Here is a 26,105-nt window from a genome sequence, read left to right as displayed (position 1 = left end):
ACAGTTTATAGTATAATTAATATCCTTAATTATAGTATTTCTTACTAGTGATGAATATTGTTTAAAAAAAAAACAGTAATAAGTACTTTACACTTACAATAATTAATTATAAAATATAGTCGTTAAGTTGTTTGTAATTTGCGGAATGTTTTATTTGTCTAATTAAATTAATTAGTAAAGTGTATATTATAAATAATTTCAAGGTCTATAAAAAGCTCAAAAGTGCTTTAAAAATGACACAGCAACCACATAAAATTTTTATTTTCTTAAAATATAAATTATTGCACATAAATAACAATATTGCACACAGTTATTGCACTTAAAATTACAGTTTGCTCCCTTTCTCCCCCTCCCTGCATCCCCCAAAATCATAAAATGGCAAATTTTGTTACCTAAACATTTCTATCACGGCAAATACCCCAACGAATTCTCCAAATTATTACTAACATTCTTCTTCTTCTCAACATCGAAATAATCCCGTTTCTCCTCGCTGAAACTTGATCTTCTAGATTCATCAGACTGACTCTGAATCGTATAAAGTCCATTCCTAGCACTGTACATGTTACTCTTCGGATTGTTCTTCGCGTAAAGTCCATTCTGAACCATCTTCTGACTGTGGTATCCGATGGCTTTAATATCCGCGCGATTTGTCGCGTTTTGCGTTTTCAGTCTGTTGTACGCATTTCGGGAGGATATAATGGTCTCCATGTCGCAGTTTCGAGGGGTCAGATGAGCAATATCAGTGGTTTGACTGAGTTTGATGTCGGTGAAGAGCGCGGCGATCTCTGCTGACTTTTTCACAGAGAGAGCTTCGGTGCTGGCGCCGGAAATAGCCGTTGATTGTAAAGTGCGACCACTTGAAAGACCTGAAAGAAATTTCTTTCTTCATCATAAAATAGTACAATTAGGGAAAACTACCAAAATCGGCACCATTAGCAGATTTCTCTACTTCAAAACGCTGTATAAAATTGAATTTTTGTTCTACGTCTGTATGATTGTTGTCATTTTCCTCAGAAAAACTTTTATTTGTTGTAAAAATAGTTGTAAAGCTCTAGATAATGTTAAAAACTCGTAAATTATTAAAATTCACAAGAGCATTAAAGCATTAAGCTACTTATGGGCACCTTTTTGACAATAGACGGCACTGCTCTCGACTAATAGTGGGTCGCATTTCAAAACACACTAGGGAATTACCAAAATTTCAAACTTGTAAATTGGTATAATAATACTTATTATTCTAACAAAAATTATTTTTTAGGCGACTTAAACTGAAAATGGAATTTTTAAGCCTCAAAAGCGGCCTAAAAGTAAGTCTTTTCTGGCCGCAAACATTTTTGGCCGATCTATGGTGGCGCCATCTATCCATAGTTTTGCATATTACATCAAGATACCTACATTACCCCCAATTTTATAATTATTTGGGTAAAATCAAATCGACAAACTGTTGTAAAGTGCAACAAAGACGTGTTGAATTATTGAAAATGAACTTGTCTAGCAGTGCTGCTGCAACAACATGAAAAAGCACATCAAACCTAATTCATGCAAATTGTGAAGCTACACATGCCGAAACTGCAAATGTAAATAAAGAAAATATGAACTTTTCTGAAGGATTTATAAATATTTACAATTATTCAGTTGTTATAAATGATTAAATTAATAAATCAAAAATAAAAATTAATTAACTTGTAAATTTAATGATCGCCTAAAAAATCTTGTGTGTAGCATGACCAAAAAGTGCCATTTTACCCTCGCCTTCTTTCTTTAATTTAATTAAAAAAAGGCTCGGCCAAAAAAAAACACTTTTTGGCTTGGTACACAAATAAGTATATTGTCAAAGATTTTTGTCCTAGTTTTTTCTTTTTGGCTCAAAATAGCACATTTGCTTTCTGCTTCTTTTCTCTCTCAATTTCCTTTATCTTTTTCGACTCTTAGACAATTTTCTTTTTCGTTTTCTTTTCCAAATAGATTTTTTTATATTCTGTGGTATTAACCTTATTTTGGTATGAAATATAAACACATTACTGAGGAGAAATGCAAATGACAATATGTTACTTATTTTTTTATTATTCTTTTTTTGAGAAGTACACTTAACCATTTCAAATTAGATGCAGTGTTAAATAAATGTTAAATGTTAATTTTTATGTGGGAATTTTATCATAAGTAGACATGCATTACTACACCATTTCCAAGTGTATTATTGTAATTCAAATTAGTCAGTTTATTTTCAGAAAGCGTCAATTGTAGTTCAGATTAGTCACGTTAATATCAGAGAATGTCAATTGTAATTTAGATTAGTAAATTGTATTTCACTTGTAATTCCGATTTGATATAATAAATTTAAAACCCTCATGCAAAATATGCCGGTCCACGACGAAATATTGCAATGAAATCTCACTATAGAAAAATCTGTATTTTTTAAGATTATTTAAGATTTTATGCTGATTGTGAGTAAATCAATTTAAAATTTGTTCATTTGACAGATTTTGAAAAAAAAGTCGTTGAAATCCTGCAGACGGCACAATTGTCTTGTAACTTTATTGCTAAAGGTACTGACGCACTACCGAAATTGAAAAATTTCAAGTTTGCATGACGTTCTTAAATTCATTTGATCAAATCTGAATTACAAATGATAATTTCTGATATACAATTTTACTAATCTGAATTACAATTGACATTTTCTGATATTCACTTGACTAATCTGAACTACAAGGTGTTTATAAATGATTCTAGCATCAAGGGTGACTATGAAATGTCAAAGAAATTTGCCGCTCATTACAAATGTGGGTTTTGATTTTTCAACTGACATTTACAGTTAATCTCAAACATGAAGCAATGTAAGTTTTGAGAAATAAACTGTTCTAGTTGTGGTTTAAAACCTGAAAATCAAAAACTTGGACATAAATTTGTATCTGAAACGTTATTGACGTAAATAAGATTATAAATAATTTTCATGATAGTTATATTCACTATGAAAACAAAGCGGCAAAATAGTGTACGACAGAAATTCCAGAGCCACCCTTGATGCTAGAAACATTTATAAACACCTTGTACAATTGATATTTTCTTAAATCAACTTAATTCTTTCTGAAATACACTTGGAAATGGTGTAGTTATGTAGTGTGCAGAAATGTGGAAGAACAGATGGGAAAACAAAATAGATTTTGCAAGTGATTTAGTAAATAAAAAATTTAACTCAAAGACGCTAAAAACTTCAAAACGAATCGAAAAATAGTGGGCACTCCAATGCCGACTATAGAAAAATGAGTTAGATTTTATCTAATACTGGGCACACCAAATACTAACACTATTATTCTTTAAATAAATATCTATAAATTTAATTAAAAACGCATTGCAGGTCAACAAAAAAAGAAAATAGCAATCAATTTTTAAGCAAACAATTAAAGACAGCTCACTTTTGAAAACGGATGATAACCATCGAGTAAAATATTTTTTTTTAGCTGTCATCATACTTTTTATTGGTGTCTTCAAGTACCAAAAGTAGGATTACCGTTTAGAATGTTCGGCAAGCTTTTACAATACACCCAACTCTTATTTTCGGAAATAATAATAAAAGTATGAAGGGTGCCGAGTATTGAGGAGGTGCCGACTATTAATTAGTAGTTTTACCCTTTTACCACTTACGATTGCTTTTTCCTGAGTGCTTGGACGATCCGAACGACCTCAAAGACGACTGCTTCTGAAGGCCTTCGGTCAAAACGGAAGCATAAGGGGCGCTCCGCCCCAAAATCTCATAGTCAGTTTTCCCCGCATTCTTCCGTCTTCTTGCTTTGGAGTTGAGTTTCTCATAGTACGCCTCCAGTGGTCCCTGCATGTACTCCAAACTCTTAGTACTGCGACTGTTTGACAGTTTCCGACACAACTTCTTGTGCTTCTGGTCCGCGAGCAAACCTCTTCGGCTCAACTCCTGGAGATTGGAGCTCTTAGAAACATTCTGACAGTAACACTTGTTACTTTCCGTACAACTATCAGTGTCGCATCCGCAGAAAGTAACGTTACTGTCTAAATGACAGTCGCAGTGTCCTTTTTTCACGACAGTTTTGTGCCCCAAAGAACAATAACACTTGTCTGCGGAAACACACGTGCAGGTGTCGCTGTCGTACGAACACTCCGAACAAGAAACGTAACCACTCGAAGAGTTTCGATTCTGTTGGTGGACGTTCTTCTCCTTCCTTCTTAAACTGAAGAAGTCGCTTTCTTCGGAGGTGCTCAACCTGTCTTTCTTAACTTCTGATTTTTTTCTCTTCGCCGGTTCTTCTTTAGGTAGAAAATGTCTCGTGTCGTACGAAGACGTCGAAATGCTGCTTTCTGGGATTTTCGTTTCTCCGGTTTCAATCTTCGTTTTGTTCACTTTTAGTTTCTTCTGGAAGATGTGTTTGAGTCGTTTGAACTTGCTACCGACTAAAATATGGTGAGAGTTCTTCATTTGGAAACTATTCCTCCGAAGCAGCTTCTTCTTGTGCCGCCTCATAATGAGTTTGGAGCGTTGGTACAGCTCGTCCTTTGTTAAAGTGACCGATAACTTCAGAAGAAACTCTTTGTAAATTGGTTTGAGGTCGTTGAAAGACATGCCTTCGGGGTCTATGATGACGCCGAGAATCTCATCCATGGAGTGGAGGCCTTCTTGGAGACGGAACTCGTTGAAGAGTTCGTTGAAGCCAAGAGGAGAACCGCCAGTTGCTTGGCCATTGCTTCTAAAACAGAAAAGTTCAAGAGGATGGTTTAACAACTCTACAAGTACCTTGAAACTTTAGATTTATAGCGAGTTAGACCTCCGGCGTTTAAAAAGCTCCCGGACCTTGGAATTGTCACTTTGGTTAGAATGTCTCCGGAGTTTTCCTTCTTCCTTAAACTGTTTTCGTCCTCTACGTGTCGTAGTCCTTTGTTCATCCCTTCACTCATCATCTGCTTGATTTCCGCCGTGATCTGCTTCTGCTCCCGACTCATATAAGTGTTAATTTTATCAGAAAACGTTTTTGGTTTCGCTTCCGGTTTGGTTTCCGGGAGTTTCACAGGTTCTTCGTAAGGAAGAATGGCATCGAAATCATCAGGAGTGCGCGGAGCGCGACGGCTCTTCGTGCTCTTTTTGGGACTTTTTTGAAGAAGAGGTTGAGATTCAGAGGGCTAAAACTTCGAATTAGAATGTAAAAAGCTGCGGCTTCGACTTACATCTAAATTTTCCGTTTCGCTGATGGAACTAGCAGTACTGCGTTTCTTCCTTGGTGGTCTGACAGGTGTTGGATTTTTATCGTTGAAGGTGCTCGACGCGACGGACATGCATGTGATGCCGTTTCGACTTTTCGGTTTCTTCTCTTTTGATTTCATGTGGGACATTAGAGATTTGTATAGAGTGGCGGCTATCACAATTGCGTCTTCGGAGGTTTGACACACAAATCTGGAAGGAAAGAGAAAAGAAATAAAACGCTTGTTCTACTAGTACAATGGACACGCACATGTTGGAAAATGTTGTAAAATAAAATAAAAATATTTAAACTTGTAAGATTACACTTATTATTGAACATTCCTTTGTTCCCAAGTCAATCGTTTACCAGTAGAACATCTGCTTGTAGCATGTCAGTAGCACGGCAATAAATTAAAGCGCGGAAAAATGCTTATTGTTAGGTAGGATTGTCGTTTTTTTTTTATTTTCATGCATTTTCACCATTTATATGCACATTTTCAATGAGGAGGAAGAATTTCTCATGCTTTTAAGGTCCGTTTTACTTAATAAAAACCGTAAAAACTTAAACGATTTGGATGGTAAAAACCCAAAAACTTGGGAATTTGTGTGTTTGAAGAACAATTTTGAAAAAATTTTGAAATAATTTAAAAAAAAATTTGAAGAATCTTGGAGAGTTTTTTGAAATCTTAGGGGATATTAAAAAACTAGTAAATCCCAAAAAATCTAAAAATACTATCGAAAATTCGATAAACATTATATGAAGCTTAAAAAATTTTAGAGCGACATTCTCGAACTTCTTATACATTCTTAGAAAATCTAAAAAATGCGAGTACTTGAGAATATCTCAGAAAGAAAATATAAAGCATTCCAAGAAAAATACGTTTTAGAAAAACCAAAATCGTTTTTTATAAATACATATTTCTAAATTTTCATTTAAATACGACAAGCTTGAACGGTCTGGAGCGGAAAATTTATATACCTGACAAATCTGAGAATGTCAGAAATCTCAGAAACTTAGAATTTAAGAAAATGATCTTCAAAAAGTGACAATTTCACAATCGTAAAATCTCTGAATTTTGAGAAGAGTTTATATTTTCATTTTAATTTTTTTATTTTACTTGTTTTTTGGTTTTTTGACTTGTTTAGGGAGTAAACGATATAACAAAATACAGAACAAAAAAATTCTAAAGAGAAAGCAAAAATTTCCATTTTTTAACCAACAAGTTTTCAAAATTTACGATGGAAATCTCTAATGCTGGCATTCTAAACGAATAAAATTTGAAAAGCATAGATTCATTGATTTTCTTATTAACTGAGGTATGTTGCGAATTCATGAAGTTAAAAATTTTTATTTTTAGAATGACAAAATTTCCAAAATTTTTATTGAAAACCTCTAGTTTTAATTTATAGATCTAAAACCACAAATTATAAAATTTTCGAATTTTTTATTTGATGATTAAACTTTATAAAGTGAGCAAGTGTTCAGAATTTTGGACCAAAAATTGAAAATCTCAGTGCCATATAATATTTCTGGTGTTATTTATTTTAAATTTGGCAGATTTAATAAGTTCCAGCCGCTTATAATGTAAACAAAAATTCAAAGTTATAAACCTAAAACCGCGAATTAAAAATTTTTGAATTGAAAAAAAAAAATTTTGTGCCATAATTCACGTGATTCCAAATACATTTTTTTTATTTGTAGCACATTTAATAAACTCAAGCTGCTTATAGAGTGACCAAAACTTCCAAATTATGGATTCAAAACCGCCGGCTAGAAAAACTTGAAAATGAAAATTTTATTTTATTCTGTGTGTCAGAACTCCGGTGATCAATTTTTCCTGAGTGTCATATTCTTTGTGTTTTCGGCAATTTTTCTTGAACATTTGACACGCTTCATAACCTAGAGCTGCTTTAAATAAACTCAAACGTATGGTCAAAAAACCTCAAATTAAAAAATTTGAAATTTAAAATATAAAAATTTTCATTTCGATTGTATACTTCTGTGTGCCATAACTACGGTGATTCAAAACGTTTTGCCATTTTTCTTTGAAATTTGGTACAACGAATAAGATTAAACAGTTTATAAAGTAAGCAAAATTTTCAAATAATAGACCAAAAACTGCAGATTCTAAAAAAAATGACTCTTTTCAGCACGTAGAATTTCCATTAATTTTTCTCAGTGCCATATTTTTCTTGATTCCGGCTTCTTTTCTTTTAGCGCACTTAATAAACTCGAGCTGCTTACAAAGTAAACAAAAATTCAAACTTATTTACCGAAAATTGTACATTTTAGAATTTTTGAATTTAAATAAAAAAATATTTTTAGTTATGTTCTTCTGAGTGGTATAACTCCGGTGATTTTGGGTAATTATGTTTGAAATTTTATACACTACATAAGAATAAATTGTTTATATCGTGAGTAAAAATTCAGAATTTAAGATCAAAAATTGAAACTTTTGGAAAAGTTGGCTTTTTACAGAACGTAAAATATCTATTAAATCTTTTTATTGCCATACTTTTCGTGTTTCAGGGTCTTTTTCTTTAAAATTTAGTACACATTTCATAAGCTCGAGATGCTTATAAACCGTGCAAAAGAACAAAATTATAGACCCAAAACCACAAGTGTTAAAAACAATTTTTTAGTTTTAATGCTACAGTAATAGATTTAAAAAAAATATATTATTTTTGACTTTACTATGACAAAATTATTGAACAATAAAAAAAAATACAGAAATTGTTATTTCTGGTAGGTACTGCAAAGATCTTATTAAATAACCTAGGTTGCGAATTAATTGACCAGGGTAAACAAATTTTTGATTTTTTTAGGTTTCGGCCGTAGAAAAATCTCCAAAATTCTGGTCGAACTTTTTGACTAAATTGTATACGGAAATAAATCAGGATTCATGCAAACTTAACAATAAATGATTATATTTATTTTGAATGCCACTTCAGAGGGACTTAATTTCTATCTTATTAGTAAATGTCAATTGCAGTTGAGTAAGATTAATAATAAGACACACAATTAATATTCTTTAAAAATTACTTACAATGATTGTAAAATGACTTTTGAGTTTGTAATCTCTAAATTTTTCCCGTAAAAAATTCGACTTACCCATGACATTCCAACTGTTTTTGCACTCCAATTTTCCTCATCACGACCGCAAACAGCGGCGAATGCGCTTCCATCGTAATATACTTCTTCTCCGCCTCACTAAATTCTCTAAACAAAACTCTTTTATCAATATTATCGGGATCAGTAATCAAAGGTAAGAATGCGTATGTTGTTCCTTTCTGCCCACCCTGTATCACAAATTTCACTGCCGACCACACAGCAATCGTTGGAAACGAATTCAACTGTTCTAAGTCCCCTTTCTCCCCCTGATATTGCACTTTCAACCCCAAACTCGAAATCTCCAGCCTCCCCGTCAGAGCTTTTTTAGCTTTCGTGGTTTTCTTGTACGCAAAATAGAGCTCTTTCAGCGGCTTCTGCAATCCTGCTAAACTCGTCACTTTTTCTGCTAAACCCACAGATCCTAGATAATCCACGGAGAAGGAATGAACACTCCCGTCTGAAAGAGGAACTCCTGTGTCTTTAGCCACATCCGTAAACATCTTCTCAATGCGCGCTTGGACGCTGTTTTTAGTGTTAGAACTGGAGTCGGACTCAAACATTGCATCTATTTTTTGCTTGTAGATAGAATACACGCTTCCGGTGTCACCTTGGTCCTCCAGCAACCGGAAACCTTGCGAAGAAGTACTATGGCTGCGGACGCTGGGATTTCTGGGCTTGGACACCAAAGGGAGGTTCATGGGGGTGACCAAGGGCATGGGGGGCAGCGCCGGAGGGCGCGGGATAACGACGCTGTCCATGATAATCATCGTGACGAGTGGGGTCAACTGCACCAGCAATCTGAAGCAAAAAAAAACAACTATACAGGTGTCCCAAAAAGCGTTCATTGCACAAATTAATAGAGAGAAATTAACTGATCGACTTTCTTCTTTTTATTGCGATTTCTTCGAAGACAAAGTGACCCTAATAATTAAGTTCCATTTGGTCACGTGACGTGCGACGTCATCGCTTGTTTTCAGTTTTTTACTTCTATCAACACATGTCAATGTTTACGACGAGTACGAAATAACAGTAACGATAGCTTCGGAACAGTTACGCAACGAAATAATGACTTAACTGTACCACATCTTTAGATTGGAAATTTGTGGCATGCACATCTGTTTTTGGCTAATTATCCGAATTGCAGGAGCTAACTTCAGGTCGCAATGTTGTGATTTATCTCTTTATCGTGTTGTTGATTGAGATTTTCTGTATTTTCTCCATTCCAGTCGACATAGTTGCAACTACTTTCCTATGAAATTGCCAGTGGTTCACATATTTCCGTACTAAACAAGAAAATAATTCACAATCACAAAAATTTTATGTAAATGACGTGAAAGGTGTCTCCAACGCCCGAAATGCAACAATTTCAGATAAGAATTTCTGTGAGAGAAACACTGTCGAGGTTTGATTTTTGTAAACTAAGGTCGACTGGACTAGCTTTCAAAAATTCGTACCAGGGTTGAGTGCTGTTTATTTAAAAGTAAAAGGTGTCTGTTATTTTGAAAAATATGGAATGTGATTTAGAGCAGTGAGGTAATTAAAGACTAATTGGGGAACAGGTGGTTTTGATTATAAAACGTTAGTCACGGACGCTTTAGAAGTAGGGCAGAATTTTTAAAGTTGATATTAAAATGACGCATGAAACGTTATCTTGACTTTGGGTAGAACATCTGGCTTCTAAAGAACTTAAAAATTTGGTTTTTATGAGCAGTGGTATTTTTACCGGCTTTAAAAAAACTAAACATTTTTATAGGAAAGCAATAAAGTTTTATTATTTTTCAGTTCTTTTAGTTTGATTAATTTTTATTTATGCAATCAAATATTTTTTTTATTGGGTTATATTAAAGACACTTAAAGAAAAAGATCCTTTTGTTACTTAATAGCACGCCTTATTGCATAATATATGTATAAAATAAGATTTAAAAAACATGCAGTGATATACAGAATTTGATTTCTTCAGATTAAATTCTCGCATTTTTTTTGACGATTTGAAATTTTTGGATCCTAGTGGTTCCGTTACTATAAATTGGAAATTTGGCACAGATAATAAGCTTAAACTGCCTATAAAGTGAGCTAACTTTTGAAAATTATAGGCACAAAACTAAACATTAAAAAAATGAATTATAAGCATGTATAGTAGTCAAAATATTCAGTGCCATAACTTCAGTTATTCTGACAATTTTTATTTGGAATTACGTACACTAAATAAGTTTAAATTGTTTATTCAATGAGTAAAATTTTTGAATTGTATATCAAAAATTGCAGGTTTTAGAAAATTTTACTTTTTACGGAATGCAAAATTTTTATTGTTTTTAGTGTCATATTTTCGATGTATTTTTTTTAATTTGATAGATTTAATAAGCTCGAGCCGCTAATAAAGTGAACAAAAATTTAAAGTTGTAGATTCAAAGTCGCAAATTATAAAGATTTTAAATTTTAAAAAACAAAAAATTTCTATTGTATTTTTCCGAGTCATTCTTCGGTTATTTTGAGTTTTTTTTTTTAATTTTGCACACTAATTATTATTGAGCTGTTTATAAGCTGAGCAAAATTTCCAAATTATAGACTAAAAACTGCAGATTATAGAAAATCAGACTTTTGACACAACACAAATTCTCATTAATTTACATCAGTGCCATATTTTTTATGTTTTCGAATCTTTTTTTTTTAAATTTGGCACACTAAATATACTCAAATTGCTGTATAAAGTAAACAAAAATTTAGAATTATAAACCGAAAACCATACATAAAATTTTTGAACTTTACAAACGAAATATTTCTGTTGTATTCTTCTTAGTCTCATAATTCCGGTAATTTCGGATATTTTTTTAATTTGCTACACTATGTTGCATTAAACTGTTTATAAAATAAACACAATTTTTAAAATATGAACCGAAAACTATAGATTATAAAAATACTTTTTACAGAACGCAAAATTCGCATTAATTCTTCTCAGTGCCATATTTTTTGTGTTTCTGGGTCTTTTTCGTTAAAATTTTGCGTACTTCATAAGTTAGAGCTGCTTATAAAGAGAGCCAAAATTAAAAATTACAAACCTAAAACCACAGATTATAAAAATTTTGAATTTAAAAAAAAATTGTTGTGCCATATATCCAGTAATTTCAGGTTTTTTTCTTTTCAGCGAACTTGGCACACTTAATAAGCTAAAGCTGCTTATAAAGTGAGCAAAAAATAAAGAATGTAGACCCAAAACCACAGATTATAAACTTTTTGAATTTCTAAAAAATGAATTTTTTTTATTGTATTCCTATGTGTGCCATAACTTCGGTGATTGCGAGTATTTTTCTTTCAAATTTAGTACACTTAAGAAGGTTAAACTGGTTATAAAAAATACAAAGTTCGAAAATTATAGACCAAAAATTTGACTTTTATACAGAAAGCAAAATTTCTATTAATTTATTTCAGTGCCAATTTTTTTCATGTTTCTAATTTTTTTTTTAAATTTAACACACCTAATAAGCTTGAACTGCTTTAATAAAAGATTCGAAATAATAGACCTAAATTCGCTGATTAAAAAAATGAAAAATGTATATTGTATTCTTCTGTGAGCCATGATTCAAAATATTTTTCTTTCAAATTTGGTAAGTACATCAAATAAAATTAAAGTGTTTAAAGAGCAAGAAAAATTTCCAAATTATAGACCAAAAACATCAGAATTTAGAAAATTTGACTTTTTGCAGAACGCAAAATTCTCATTAACTCCTTTTAGTGTCATATTTTTCGTGTCTCTAAATCTTTTTCTTTAAAATTTGGCACATTTAATAAACATTAGTTGCTTATAAAGTAAACAAAAATTCAAAGTTATTGACCCAAAATTGTACATTTTAGAAATTTAGAATTTCAAAAAAAAGCAAATTTTCGATTATGTTCTTCTGAGTCGCATAGCTCTGGTTATTTCGGGTATTTTTTTTTAAATTTGGTGTATTAGATAAGATTAAGCTGTTTATAAAGTAAACAAAACTTCTAAATTATAAACCAAAAACTGCAGATTTAAAAAAAATCTTACAAATTTCAAAATTTTTATTAATTTCTTTCAGTGCCATATTTTTCATGTTTCTGACTCTTTTTCTTTAAACTTTGGCACACTTAATAGGATTAAACTGTTTATAATGTGAGCTCAAAATTATTGACTAAAAATTGCAGTTTTTAAAAATTTTGACTTTTTAGGGAACGTAAAATTTTCATTATTTTTTTACAGTGACATATTGCCGATGCATCAAAGTTTTTTGCTTTAATATTGATTAAAATTAATTGGAATACTTGATAAGCTTGAGCTTGAAATTTGTAAATTGTAAATTTATTATTAATTTGTTATCTCTAATTTCTCCATCAGATTCTGTAAATTTTAGCATAGAATTTATAGAAATACTTTCGATCTTTTCAAACTTGACCAGTCTGAATGTTTTATTTATCATTTTTGCACTCTCCAGGATCTTGGTAATCAAATAAGTGTAAAATATTTGGTAAAAATTCTGTTTCGCCAACAACTCAATGAGATCTTTTCTTCCGCTATTTTTTACCGTTTTAATTCCTTATTTCGCTTTATTTATCGTAGCGTAACAACCACTTTGTCCTCTGTTTGTCACCTTCGGCTGGGTGGCATTAAATCATCTGTTACAAATACTTTCACTGATTGTGGTTGCAGTCCCCTGAGGCCTTACGTTGGCTTAATAACACACTTCCTGCGGAAAACGTAGTGAATTTTCTAGTAATTCTGTCACTTTACACTGTGTCCAGATAGTCCCAATTGATTAAAACAGTTCCTGTTTTCACTAGGTCACTATTATAGTTTCGAGTTTCTGCACATTACTCTTCAAGTAAACGAATTAAAATTCCTGCTATGCCGGTTTGAGTAAGCCAAATTTGCGTTTCCGTGTATAAATCTGTGGGTTAAAGCGCGTAATACGCAAGCAGGACGTCCAGAATAACTTGAATTTGGTGCCGTGACCAGGACGTCATCGTCGCGGCTGTTTGTCAACCACAAATTTTTCTTCAACTTTTCACGCCACAGCTGCACAATCCTATTCCAACCAAACAGTTGTGGTGTAAAACACAAAGACCCTCCGGCAAATCTAGCAATTTCACGGTGTTGCGGTACAACTTGCGGACTGGAAAATAATTCGCGACATGTGTTCGATGGCACCTCCAGTATATACGCGCCATTTTTACATAATTAAATAATATTACAAAGAGATCGCACACCGTTATGTCTTATTCGCTCAATCATCTTCGTTTTGTTTCTGGTTGAGTCGCGCTTTCTAATTGTGTTAACGGTACTAGAAGAGGGTTTGCGAGGGTTGGGAGAAGACATTCTAACTGTTGAAACTTTTGGGTCATGGAGGAATGAAAGGACGTATTGTTATTAATTTTTATTGTTTGAAACACAAAAATTTTCTTTGTAGTCTTGTTATCTGTAATGCTCGAGGAATCAAACTTTAAAAGGTTTTACTGTCTTGTAGCTTCTCGGTAAGGGCAAACAAATTCTATTATTTTTAGTGCTCTGATTTCGTCATCTATCGTTCTGCAGTAAACAAATTTTGAAAAGTTGGAGTTTTAAATCGGTTTAATAGAATTATACCAAATTACAACTTGATTGAAAAAACATTAGATCTTGGAAATTTTTGTTTTTTGAAGAAGCAAAGAAATATCAAAATTTGAAAAAGTTGTCGATTTAAACTGATTTGAAAACTGTACTAAATTACAACTAAATAAAACGAACAAGTTAAATTTTGAAAATTTTCGGTTTTAGAAGGAACCAAAAAATTCCAAAACTTTCTTATAAATGCTCTAATTTCTTTATCTATTGTTCTGCAATGATAAAATTTTGAAGTTGTCGTTTTAAACTGGTTTGATTACTGTATTAAATTACAACTTACTAGAACAAGCAGATCAAATTTTGGTTTTCGTCTTAAAAATGAAAATTTACAAAATTCGTTTCTATTGCTCAAAAAATTTGGTATTTAAGACAGACAATAATAAACTCAAAACTAGTAGTTTTTCCAAATTTTATTGCCCTAGTCTCAAAAATACTAAAATTACAGATTCAAATAGAGAATATTGAAAATTTCTGAAATCATGCCCTAATTTCTTTATCTACGGTTCTGCATTTTTGCGAAATTGTCGTTTTGAACCGTTTGATTAATGTACCAAATCACAACTTGATAAAACAAACAAATCAAATTTAAAAAAAAAATTGTTTTTAGAAGAAACCAAGAAATTCAAAAAAATTCTTATAAATGCTCTAATTCCTTTATCTATTATCCTGCAATCATGAAATTTTGAAAAGTTGTCGTTTTGAACCGGTTTGATAACTGTATTAAATTACAACTTAATACAACAGACAGAACAAATTTTGGAAATTTTTGTTAATAATCTGCTTAATAACTAGACCTGCTTAATAACTAGACTAAATCAAAATTATGTAGAACACAAAATAAAATTCTATAAATTTTAGTTTTTAGAAAAAGTCACGAAATTCTTATACTTTATTTCAAATGCTCTAATTTGATAATCTATGTCTCTACAACAAAATTTTGAGAAATTGTTGTTTTAAACAGGTTTGATTACTACGAAATTACAATTTGATAGAACAAACAGATCAAATTTATATTTTTGGGATGAAGCAAAAATCCGATTTTTTTAAGTTTATTTCCGTAACTTTAGCAGTTTTAGTGGTGCGACACTAAATCTTAGAAATAATACTACTTTTGATTTGTTTCTTAAGTGTGCCAAATTGCAAACAACAAACATAATTTTTTTGAATTAGAATTAAAACGTGTTGAAAATGAAAATTTTTAAAATCGGTCTCTGTTGCTCAAAAATTTTGGGATTTAGAACAGACCAAAAATTCTAATAATATCTTTAAATTTTATTCTCCTAGCATCAAAACTACCAAAATTTCACGTCCGAATGAAAAATTTTGAAAATTTTTGTTCATCTTAAAAATAAAAGTTTGTCCCTATTGTTCAAAGAATTTGAAATTTAAAACAAATTATAAACTTGTCAAAAGTATAGCAATTAATTATAGCAATATCTCCAAATTTTATTGACCTAGCATCAAAATTACAGAAATTACACGACCAAGTGGAAAATACTGTAAATTTTTGGATCGTTTTGAAAATAAAAATTTCTAAAATCCGTCCTTGTTGTTAAAAAATTTAGGATTTGAGACAAACAATAATCAAGTTAAAATTAGTAATCTCTCCAAATTTCAATGCCCTAGCCTTAGAACTACCAAAATTTTGAATGAAAAATTTTGAAGAATTTTGAAAATTTCTGACATCATGTTCTAATTTTTTTATCTACAGTCCTAAAGGTATCAAATATTGCGAGGATGTCGTTTTGAAAACTGTATTCAATTAAAACGTGATAAAACATACAAATCAAATTTTGGAAATTTTGTTTTTCGTCTTGAAAATGAAAATTTACAAAATTCGTTCCTGTTGCTCAAAAAATCTGGTATTTAAAACAGACAATAATGAAGTCAAAACTAGTAATTTTTCCAAATTTCATTGCCCTAGTCTCAAGACTACCAAAATTACAGATCCAAATGGAGAGTATTGGAAATTTCTGACATCTGTTCCCGTTGTTCAAAAATTTGGAAAATTACGATGGAACAATTATGTCAAGAATAGTAATCTCTCCGTTCCAAAAGCAATTAATATATTTTTTAAACCGTTTCGTAAGAGTACCAAATTGTAAAATATCAAAACAAAAAACAGACAATTTAAAAAACTTTTGACGACGAATTAAAAATTCATTTTTTTAATTTGTTTCCTTAATTCCGGTAGTTTTTGTGTCCCTACATTAAAATTTAAAAATATTTACTAGGTACTTTTAATTACTCCTAAAGTGTATCAAATTACAAAATATAAGAACCGAAGTTTTTTAATTTTTTAATTTTCAAAACGAGCTTAAAATTTAAAATTTTCTATTTGTTTTTTTATTTCTAGTAAGAGCCCAAAATTCCAAATAAGAGAAGTCTTACAACTTTTGGGACTTTTGTTGCTGAGACAAAGAATGGAACACTTTACGTTAGTGCCGTGTCCAGACTAATTAAAACAACAAAAATAAAGTATTGCAGTGTTGTTTTACCTTCCATAAATAGAAATACGTTTTCTCATTTTTCTGTAAAATCTAACGCAATATCTCATGTAATGCCAATGAATAATAGCCTTCTCGAAACTGCATTGATTATACTTTTCTAAACACTTACACCAGAACGTAATTTTTATAATTTCCACTTTTCTAACATTTACGTGCCATTCACTTTTCAAACCACGTTAATAATAAGCATTTACAAAATAAATCGGAAAGTCTCGTAACTCACAACTAATTAGAAGAGATTTTTGCATTGTCTTCGAATACTTATTTGTCTACTAAACGCATCATTCACCGAACTGGACTTCCTGCTCTCTTCCCGTACAGTTAGGAATCAAGTCTTACCTTTAATTGCAGAGATACACCGATGCGTTAACAACAGTTAAGTCAATTGCACGCATTCCGTCGGCACGAAAAAATCCAAAGCAAATCGTTTTCACGCGATTTTTCTCCGTTTCATTCGCTCCTAATTAGGTAATTAAAGAACGATCGTACCAAAAATCGCATAATTAAGTAAAAGTACTTTTCACCGAAATGTGAAGAAAGTGTTAAGTGCGAATGCAAAATGGTAGACCAAGGTTAGATCCTTCGCGTGCGCGGATTTACATAATTCTAAGATGCTATCGTGAGGTTATTAATCATTCGACTTTTCTGATGAAGAGATTAACTTGTTGAAGGAAATATCAACTGCTGTTACTACAATTGGTTGGTTTATATTCATATCAAGACATAAATCATTTTAATGCCTGATTTTATAGCAATGTGTTAATTTAAACGACTGGACTGTTAATACTACAGTAGCGTCTCTTTAATCCGAACCTTGCAAACGCACGTCCCAATTAATTCACAGCAGGGTTCTATTATTCGTTCTATAAAGTTGTAATTTAGTACAGTTATTAAAGAGGTTTAAGACAGTAACCGCTCAAAATTTGCTTGCTCAAGCATTATAAACACCAACAGTAAGATTCTTTCTAGAAATTAAAATTTTCAAATTTGACTAGAAAATTCTAATTTCGTACAGTTATTAAGCTGGTTCAAGACAGTAATCTCTTAAGATTTTGTTCATCTAGCATTGTAAATAACGCAATGACAGCATTTAAAGCAAAATTTCTTGGCCTCTGAAAACGAAAACTTTAAAAATTTGATTTGTTTGTTCTATCAAATTTTTCTTTTTGTTCTAGAAATTTGTGATTAAATGTAGTTATTAAGCAGACTCAAGACTGTAACCTCTCAAAATTTTATGTTCGTAGCATTGTGGATAACAAAATAACAGCATTTAAACCAAAATTTTGAATTTTTTTATTGGCATCTTCTAAAAATAAAAATTTCCAAAATTTGTACTGTTTGTTCTATTAAGTTGTAATTTAATACAGTTATCAAACCGGTTCAAAACAAAAACTTCTCAAAATTTCGTCATAGCAGGACAATAGATAAAGAAATTAGAGCATTTATAAGAAAGTTTTTGAATTTCTTGGCTCCTTTTAAAAACGAAAATTTCCAAAATTTTATTTGTTTGTTCTATCAAGTTGTGATTTGGTACATTTATACCAAGCGATAATTTCGCAAAATTTGATACCTATAGGACCTAGGTAAAGAAATTAGGGCATGATGTCAGAATTTTCCAATATTCTCCATTTGGATCTGTAATTTTGGTAGTTTTGAGACTAAGACATAAAAATTTAGAGAAATATTTTTTACTGTATTATTGCCTGTTTTAAATACCAATTTATTTGAGCAACAGGGAGGATTTTCTAAATTTTCATTTTCAAGATGAACCAGAAATTTACAATTTTTTCACTGGGACGTGTAATTTTGGTAGTTTTAATGCTAGGGCATTGAAATTTGGAGAGATTACTAATTTTGACTAGATTCTTGTCTGTCTCAAATCCTAAATTTTTTAAACAACAGAGACGGGTTTTAGAAATTTTCATTTTTACGACCAGTCCAAAATTTACATTTTCCATTCGGACGTGTAATTTCGGTAGTTTTGAGGATACAGCTATGATATTTAGAGAAACTACTATTTTTGACTTAATTATCACCTGTGTTCAAAACCAAATTTTTTAGGCAACAGGGACAGATTTTATTTTGTAAATTTTGTTCTTCAAGACGGGCCAAAAATATACAATATTTTTCACTCCGACATGTAATTTCGGTGTTTTTGAAGTTAGGGCATTGAAATTTAAAGAGATTAGATTTTGACTTGATTATTGCTTTTTTTAAATACCAAATTTTTTAACAACAGGGACGGATTTTATAAATTTTCATTTTTAAGATGAGCCAAAAATTTACAATATTTTTACAATTTTGTAATTTTGGTAGTTTAAATGCTAAAGGGCATTGAAATTTGGAGAGATTACTAATTTTGACTAGATTCTTGTCTGTCTCAAATCTTAAATTTTTTGAACAACAGAGACGGGTTTTAGCAATTTTTATTTTTACGATCAGTCAAAAATTTACAACATTTTCAACTAGCACGTGTAATTTTGCCAGTTTTGATTGCTAGGGCAATGAAATTTAAGACATTACTATTTTGAACTTATTTATGGTCTATTTCAAATTTTTTGAGCAACAGGAACGGATTTTAGAAAATTTCTTTTTCCAGACACGCCAAAAATTTAGAATATTTTTCACTCCGACGTGTAATTTCGGTGTTTTTGAAGTTAGGGCATTGAAATTTAAAGAGATTACTAATTTTGACTTGATTATTGTTTGTCCCAATTCCCAAATTTTTTAAGCAACAGGGACGAATTTTGTAAATTTTTATTTTTATGATGAATAAAAAATTTCCAATATTTTTCATTCGGACGTGTAATTTTGGTAGTTTTGATGCTACGGCAATAAAATTTAGAGAGATTATTAATTTTAACTTCATTATTGTTTGTCCCAAACTCCAAATTTTTTGAGCAACAGGGACGGATTTCAGAAATTTTCATTTTCAAGACGTTCTAATTCTAATAAAAAAAATCCTGTTTATCGTTTAGAAATTTTCCAATTTGCCAAACTTAAGAAACAAATCATAGTAGTAATCTTCTCAAGATTCAATGTCGCGACACTAAAACTGCCAAAATTACGAAAATTTAAAAAAATCGGATTTTTTGCTTCGTCACAAAACATAAACTACAAAATTTTTTAAAAAAATTCTGTTTCTGTTTCTTGATACAGTTACGAAACAGCTTAAAAATAGTAAAACCTTTAAAATTCATATTCTGAAAATGTATAACTTCCAGAATTATAAAAATTAATAGAAAATTTTGAATTTTGAGCTCCTCCTAAAAACCAAAAATTCCAATAACTTCCCTTTTCCGTTATAAATATTTGTGATTACAATCAATACCAGAGATACGATTATACGAAAGTGAAACAGAAATCAGACAGTGATTAGAGGTGAAAGGTTCAAATAGACTAGTTACGCATTTATACTTTATATTTTTCCTTTTATATTTTTAGATATTTGCCAATTACCAGTAATTTTGTTTTGATAATAACAACTTTTTCAAACTTTCTTACCTTCACTTTTAACGCGATTTTTTGATTAAACAATTAATTCCCAACGTAATTACCAATTAATAAATTTTCCTTCAACGTAACATAACTCACTTATCTCGATCAGTCTTACTTTTCATTCCGATAAGAGGACAAATGTTTGAAACTGACGTTAACACGAATTTTACAGTTTGCTGAACACCGCAATCGTCATATGTCGACCTAGAGATTTTATTACCATGAACTTGAAACTAATTTACAGAGAACCGGTCGCGTGATATGTAGCTGTTTCAAATTTTTCAATTAAATGTGATAACAGCGCAACGGTTTGGATACATTTTGAAAAAGTGAAAATCTCTTGACAGTTTGACAAATTGTTTAATACGTACAAACACGCTACAATTACTACATTTGAACTAAAAATTTGAGACAATTTCCCGTTAGTTAAATTGCACGAGTTAATAATAACTATTGTCAGTTATGTACTACATTTCGAGGTAATTATGCGTTTTCAAGTTCAGACAATAATTGATTATGCACTTTGCTTCCTGAAGACAACTGCAGAAGGTGCACCACCCATGTTGCGTCACATGCATACCTACTGAATTTCAGATGAGGCATGACTGAAAAACCAAGCCCTAAAGCCCCCATAAATTCTGTCTGTCTTAAACATTCCAGTTTTCCGACAAAGGGAAAAAACTATAAACACGATTTATTGTATGTAATAGACGCCTTTCGATTAATTAGTCCTGAGTTTAATTACTGTTAAGTAATCAACGATATATTATGTTGTAATTAACGGTGTAGGTTTGTTTTAAAATTTAAATGTATTTGACCTTTATAGACACACTCTGAGATTTATAATTTCTTTAAAGAAGCAAATCTGGTTAATTTTTTCTTGATGTAATTTGTTTGGAGCTTGTATCGTCACGGTGGCGCCCAAGTGACAATTTTTCGGTCAACAGTCGCGATTATACGACCAATTGCCTTTGATGCACGCAAATAAGAAAAAAATTACACACCATGAAAAGACGAGATACGAATGAAACCTTCAGACTAATTAAATTTAATATATCTGTTTTAGGTAAATTATGTTCTGTTGTTCAAGGAAAAACGGAAATAAGAATCCTTCGAATTTATTGAGTTTGTATGATTTCAGAAATTTCAATATGTAATATCAGTTAGTGCGAATGTTGAAGTTTACTTTGACGATGATTTATGACGATTTAATGGCAATTATGTTTCGTCTTTATTATCGTTCAAGTAGCTTTTACTGCCAACACTAATAAATTATTAACTTGTGTGGTGACGCATATCCTACTAAAATTACGTTTAAGGTTGCGAGAAATTTTATTAATGACTGCTATTAATGAGTGGAAAATACAAATGCAGCGAAATCTATGAAAATATGATCATATTATTGCAAAATATGCAACAGGATACAAAAAATTGGGGAATTTTGAAGGTCTCCTAATAATAAAAATTTTAAAGATTCCGGTAGTTTTGCATTTCGGTACACTTTAGTAACTTTTATAATTACAGAAAGAGAATTATTTTGGAATTTAAAAAAATTGGAAAAGTTGCTGCTTTTGATCTAAAATTTTGTACTTTTGCTTATTTAAAAAACCGTTGAAAAATAGTAATTCCTCTAAGCTTTATTGCTCTGGCGGTAAAACTGCCAAAATTACAATTTTTACAAAAATGCTATTTTTAATTTGTCTTAAAAAATTTGAAATTTTGCTCTCTGGCGATAATTCGAAAGTTCAAACGCTTTTAATTCGGTTATTAGTTGACGTGCGTAAAAAATTTGGATTTTGCCTGAAATTCTGCGTTAAATGAACACCAATAACTTGAGTTTACTTTACAAATAAACGAGATATGGACTGAATTAGGTTTTTAGAGTTAGTCTTTTTGGGGTAATTTTTAACGAACTTTTTTGATGCGAAAACGACGTTTGACACTTTTAAGTTATACATCAGTCAAAAAAACAGCTCGAGACCTATCAACTGGTCAAATCTCAGATCGGTAGGTCAAATAGTATTCAGAGAGTGGTCAAAAACCCAAAAATTGTTTATGTTTTGAGTAACTTTTTTTTTTAAATCGACCATCGAATTTTATATGTCTGGGAGCAGATTTTAAGCAAAAAAAGGGCGAAAAAAACGATGGTAAAGACCACATTTTTCCATCTGTCTTAGTTTTGGAGATATGGGGCGTTAAACATTCCAAACTTAAAAGTCACTCTTCGCACTTTTAGTCGCTTCTAATTTGGTTATCTGTTTACGTACGTAAAAAATTTGCACAGTTCTGGATTTTGCGTGAAATTCTGCGTTAAATGAGCACCAATAACTTGAGTTTGCTTAATAAATAACCGAGTATTGTCCAAACTATGATAATTTTAACTTTGAAATTCTATATTTGTAAGATATGTTTCATAATAAAAAAATGTGAAAAAAACGATGGCGTAAAATTTCTATCTGCCGCAGTTCCGTAGATATCGAGCACTAAATATCCCAAAGCTCCAAAATTTTTGCCCCCTGGCGACTACCTAAAACTGATGAACTTATGACGTACCTTAAAAATTTGCATAGTTTTAGATTTTGCGTAAAATTCTGGGTTAAAGTTAACAGTGGTAACAAATAAATAAAATATTGATCGAATTAAGTTATCAGAGGGTGATTTTAGGGTAATTTTTTCAAAAAAAAACGTGCATCAAGTTTTACAGATTTGAGAGCGGATTCTAAGCAACAAAGGCTCAAGAAAATCGATAGTCAAAAACCGCATCTTAATATTTATAGTAGTTCCAAAGATATCGAGCATTAAAAATTTCGAAACTGAAAATTAACTATCAAAAATTTTGATGGGCGATAACTCAGTTATTTGCTGTTGTATGTGGATTCCGAGCGTCGATTTAGAATCTGCGTGAAATTCTGCTTAAAATGAACACAATAATTTAAGTTTTATCCAAAAATAAGCGAGATATCGATTAAAATAAGTTTACATAAAAATGTTTTCATTTTTCTTTAATAAATTCCAAAAAATGTAAGAGCAAATTCTTAGCAAACAAATTGCGAGAAAAATGATGGCAAACACGGCTTTTGTCTATTTGTGGTAGTTTCCAAGATAACGGAGCACCAATATTTCCAAATCTTCAAAATTTTGGCTCTTTAGCAACAACTAAAATTTTTAATAGGTCATAACTCAGTTATTTGTTGATGTATGAGAAAAATTAACACAGTTTTGGAATCTGTATGAAATTCTGCTTTAAATGAGCCCCAATAACTTCAGTTTGCTTCACAAATAAATGAGATATTGATTAAAATAAGTTTTCAGAGAGTCTTTTTGAATGACCATTTTCAAGACAAAAACAATGTTTAATACCTTTGAGTTATATATCAATCGAAAGAGCAGCTCGAGATTAATCTACTGGACAAATCTTAGATCGGTAGGTCAAATAGTTTACGAGTAGATGTCAAATAATCAAAAGTTCTAAAATTGTTTTTGAGTCACAATTTTTTTTGCCAAAAATGAATCATCAAATTTTGGATATCTAAGAGCGGATTCTAAGCAACAATAGCGCAAGAAAAACGATGCCGCAAACTGTTTCTTTTTATCTGTGGTAGTTCAGAAGATATTAAGCATTAAAAATTAAGTAACTTAAAATTCACTATTCAAAACTTTAATTGGCCATAACTAAGTTATTTGTCGCCGCACGTCAATTTTAAGCCCGGATTTGGAATCTACGCAAAGTTCTGCGTAAAATGAGTACCAATATCCTAAGGTTGCTCTACAAATAAGCGAAATATTCATCGAAATACCTAACTTAAACACAGTTTTAATTATTTTTTTTAATAAAATTCTTGTATTCTGGAAAATGACTGAATTCGACGAGAAAAACGATGGCAAAGACCATAACATATGGGGTACCGATATTTCCAGACATTCAAAATTTTGGCACTTTAGCGACAACGATAGAAACGAAAAAAGTTTCTATAAATTGCAGAATAAATTATGAATCAAATAAAAGGCCCGAAGAGCCTTTAGTAGCTTGCAAAAAACTTATCAAAGCGAACTTTAGAATTTGCAATCTGTTGGTAGCTGTTCTGCTGACTCCAAGCGTTTCTTTAATAGGCATTCAAAGATTGTTGCCTCGACACCATCTAAAGCTCGCAACAGTTGAGCTTTTAACAACTCGAACCATAATTTTCCCAACGTAGATGAAACTGATAATTTTGCGTAAAAAGCGTTTTCTCAGTTTTTCATACAGATATGGCTTTATGCGGGGTTTCTTCCTCGCTCTCTTACATTTTCATTTCAACTTCAAGTTTTTGCTCTCCTAACAGTAAAAACAAACCATAACAGGCGTTTACGACGAATTAATCTCCATTTATGAAAAAAAGTAGTCCACAAGCGCACGCTCCTGCAGCGCTTTCTAGTTACCTAATAAATATATAATCAAAGAATCCCGTTCGTCACAACAAACCTATTTCCTCTAAAAAACCTTCAACTCTTCCTTTCGTCGCCAAATTACCACACTCCAAATTGGGGTCACGGCGCGTTTTTCCAAGTCTCGCCGCGATTGTCTTCAGGCGCGAGCGCCCATCCGAAATTATTATCATCACACGGCGTCCCACATGAGCATTCGTTTGTGGAGTTGAGATGATTATCCCCCAACCTCGTTCCCAGATCTAATGGGATCGATTTATATCCTCCAGATGTTGTTCCTCTTGTACGACATGAACTGAGATTTAGATAAGACGAAGAATTGCAGCCAGTATGGCTAACCGTTAAAGCTGTCAGTCAACATTGAAAGATTGTCTTCGCGAAGATGATGGAAGGCAATTAGGGGCTTTGTTAAGTGGGCATCTGTTAATTTAACACCGAGCCGTTGCGAAAGCCGTTAGATTTTTCGGAAGGAAGTCGCGGCCTTGTCCTTCACACGTTTAAGTAATTTTCGAAATTAAATGCTGGAGATCGAGATGCTTCCAGCGACAAATTATACAATTATTTCTTTCAACATTTCACATCCGAAATTTTTCACATTGCCGGCAATAAAATTTTTTTTATTATAATACGCTTCGGTCTAGTTGTAGCTTTCTACCTCCGCTGTGCCGATAACGCACTCAACACTCATCGCTAGTTTTTCCGAATCCCAAGACGAGAAATCAGCCGTCACATTAATTCGGCATTGTATCTCCAACAATCGCCAAACTCGAACGAAACTAAAAGTGTGGGAACCCTCATTTCATTACAAAAACAGTGAAAACGATGGGTAAAAATCTTCGTTACGACACGAAGGATATTAATTTATTAATTAGAGTTTTCCTGTTAGATTTCACTCGACAAGTTTTTTGATACTTACCCCAGTTTAGTGTGTTCATAATTCCCGGTAAATCACAGAATCACTGCACTAGAACAGGTTACGCGTCTCATCGCATGTTGATATCACTCGGTAACGCACAGAGATTGAAACGTGACTGCTAGTTCTTGGTGTGGGTCGTTTACTGTCACGGTCTTTGGTTGGAGTGGTTGGGAAACGGTAGACTTAGTGATGGATTTTAAACGGCCGTTAATGAGAAGTGGTAAAAAGTGCAGAATTTGTAATAAAAGAGCTGTGAATTGTCACAAGCACGAGATCCCAAAGTTCTGTATGATTACTAAGTGGACTCGGTTTCTCGAGAATTTTTGAAAAATCTTCATCGTTGGACAACTCAAAATTCAAAATATTATAATAAATAAATAACACAATAAAGTTTTTTTATTTTTTATTCGTAAGACGGGCTCAAATTTCATAATTTTCTGTTACTTTGGTAATTTTGGCTTTAAATTAATAAAATTTTATGAAATTATTAATCCTGAAGTGGTTCCATAAACGCATTTAACTACAGAATTTTATAACAAGAAATAAGAATTTTACAATTTATTATTTGTGAAACAAACTCCAAATCCAAAATTTTTCTAAATCCGTCAGTTTGAACGTTACAGCAATAAAATTTGGTGGACTCATTACATTAAAAACCTTTATTGAGGATATTAAATTACAAAATTTTTTTAAACAAAAAATACAATTTTTAGAATTTTTTATTTCGAAAACGGACGCAAAATTCGTAATTTTTATTAAATTCTATAAGTCCGATGGTTTTAGCCTCAAAACAACAAAACTGAGTGAATGTATTACTTCAGAAGCAT

At 31.6% G+C, this 26,105-nt stretch overlaps 1 protein-coding gene across 2 annotated transcripts; it reads right to left on the bottom strand.

Moving 5' to 3' along the window:
- Positions 1–322: 322 nt before the first annotated feature.
- Positions 323–25,405, bottom strand: LOC148177356 (uncharacterized). Of its 2 annotated transcripts, none has more exons than XM_088032277.1 (6): positions 25,279–25,405; positions 8,313–9,110; positions 5,188–5,413; positions 4,760–5,142; positions 3,643–4,712; positions 323–866 (listed from the first exon to the last, which is right to left on the bottom strand). In XM_088032277.1, exons 2-6 carry the CDS (start codon positions 9,077–9,079, stop codon positions 406–408), a joined length of 2,907 nt encoding a protein of 968 aa, XP_087888403.1. In that variant the 5' UTR covers positions 9,080–9,110; positions 25,279–25,405; the 3' UTR covers positions 323–405. The 2 variants fall into 2 exon arrangements, with proteins under 2 accessions (XP_087888403.1, XP_087888404.1); XM_088032278.1 differs by having other exon boundaries at positions 3,643–4,709.
- Between the last annotated feature and the right edge of the window lie 700 nt (positions 25,406–26,105).

Source organism: Gnatocerus cornutus, chromosome 3 (assembly GCF_029298725.1).
Source record: "Gnatocerus cornutus isolate USDA-ARS CGAHR chromosome 3, icGnaCorn1.1, whole genome shotgun sequence".
Classification (NCBI taxonomy): Eukaryota; Metazoa; Arthropoda; class Insecta; order Coleoptera; family Tenebrionidae; genus Gnatocerus; species Gnatocerus cornutus.
This window is presented reverse-complemented; position numbering and strand designations above follow the sequence as displayed.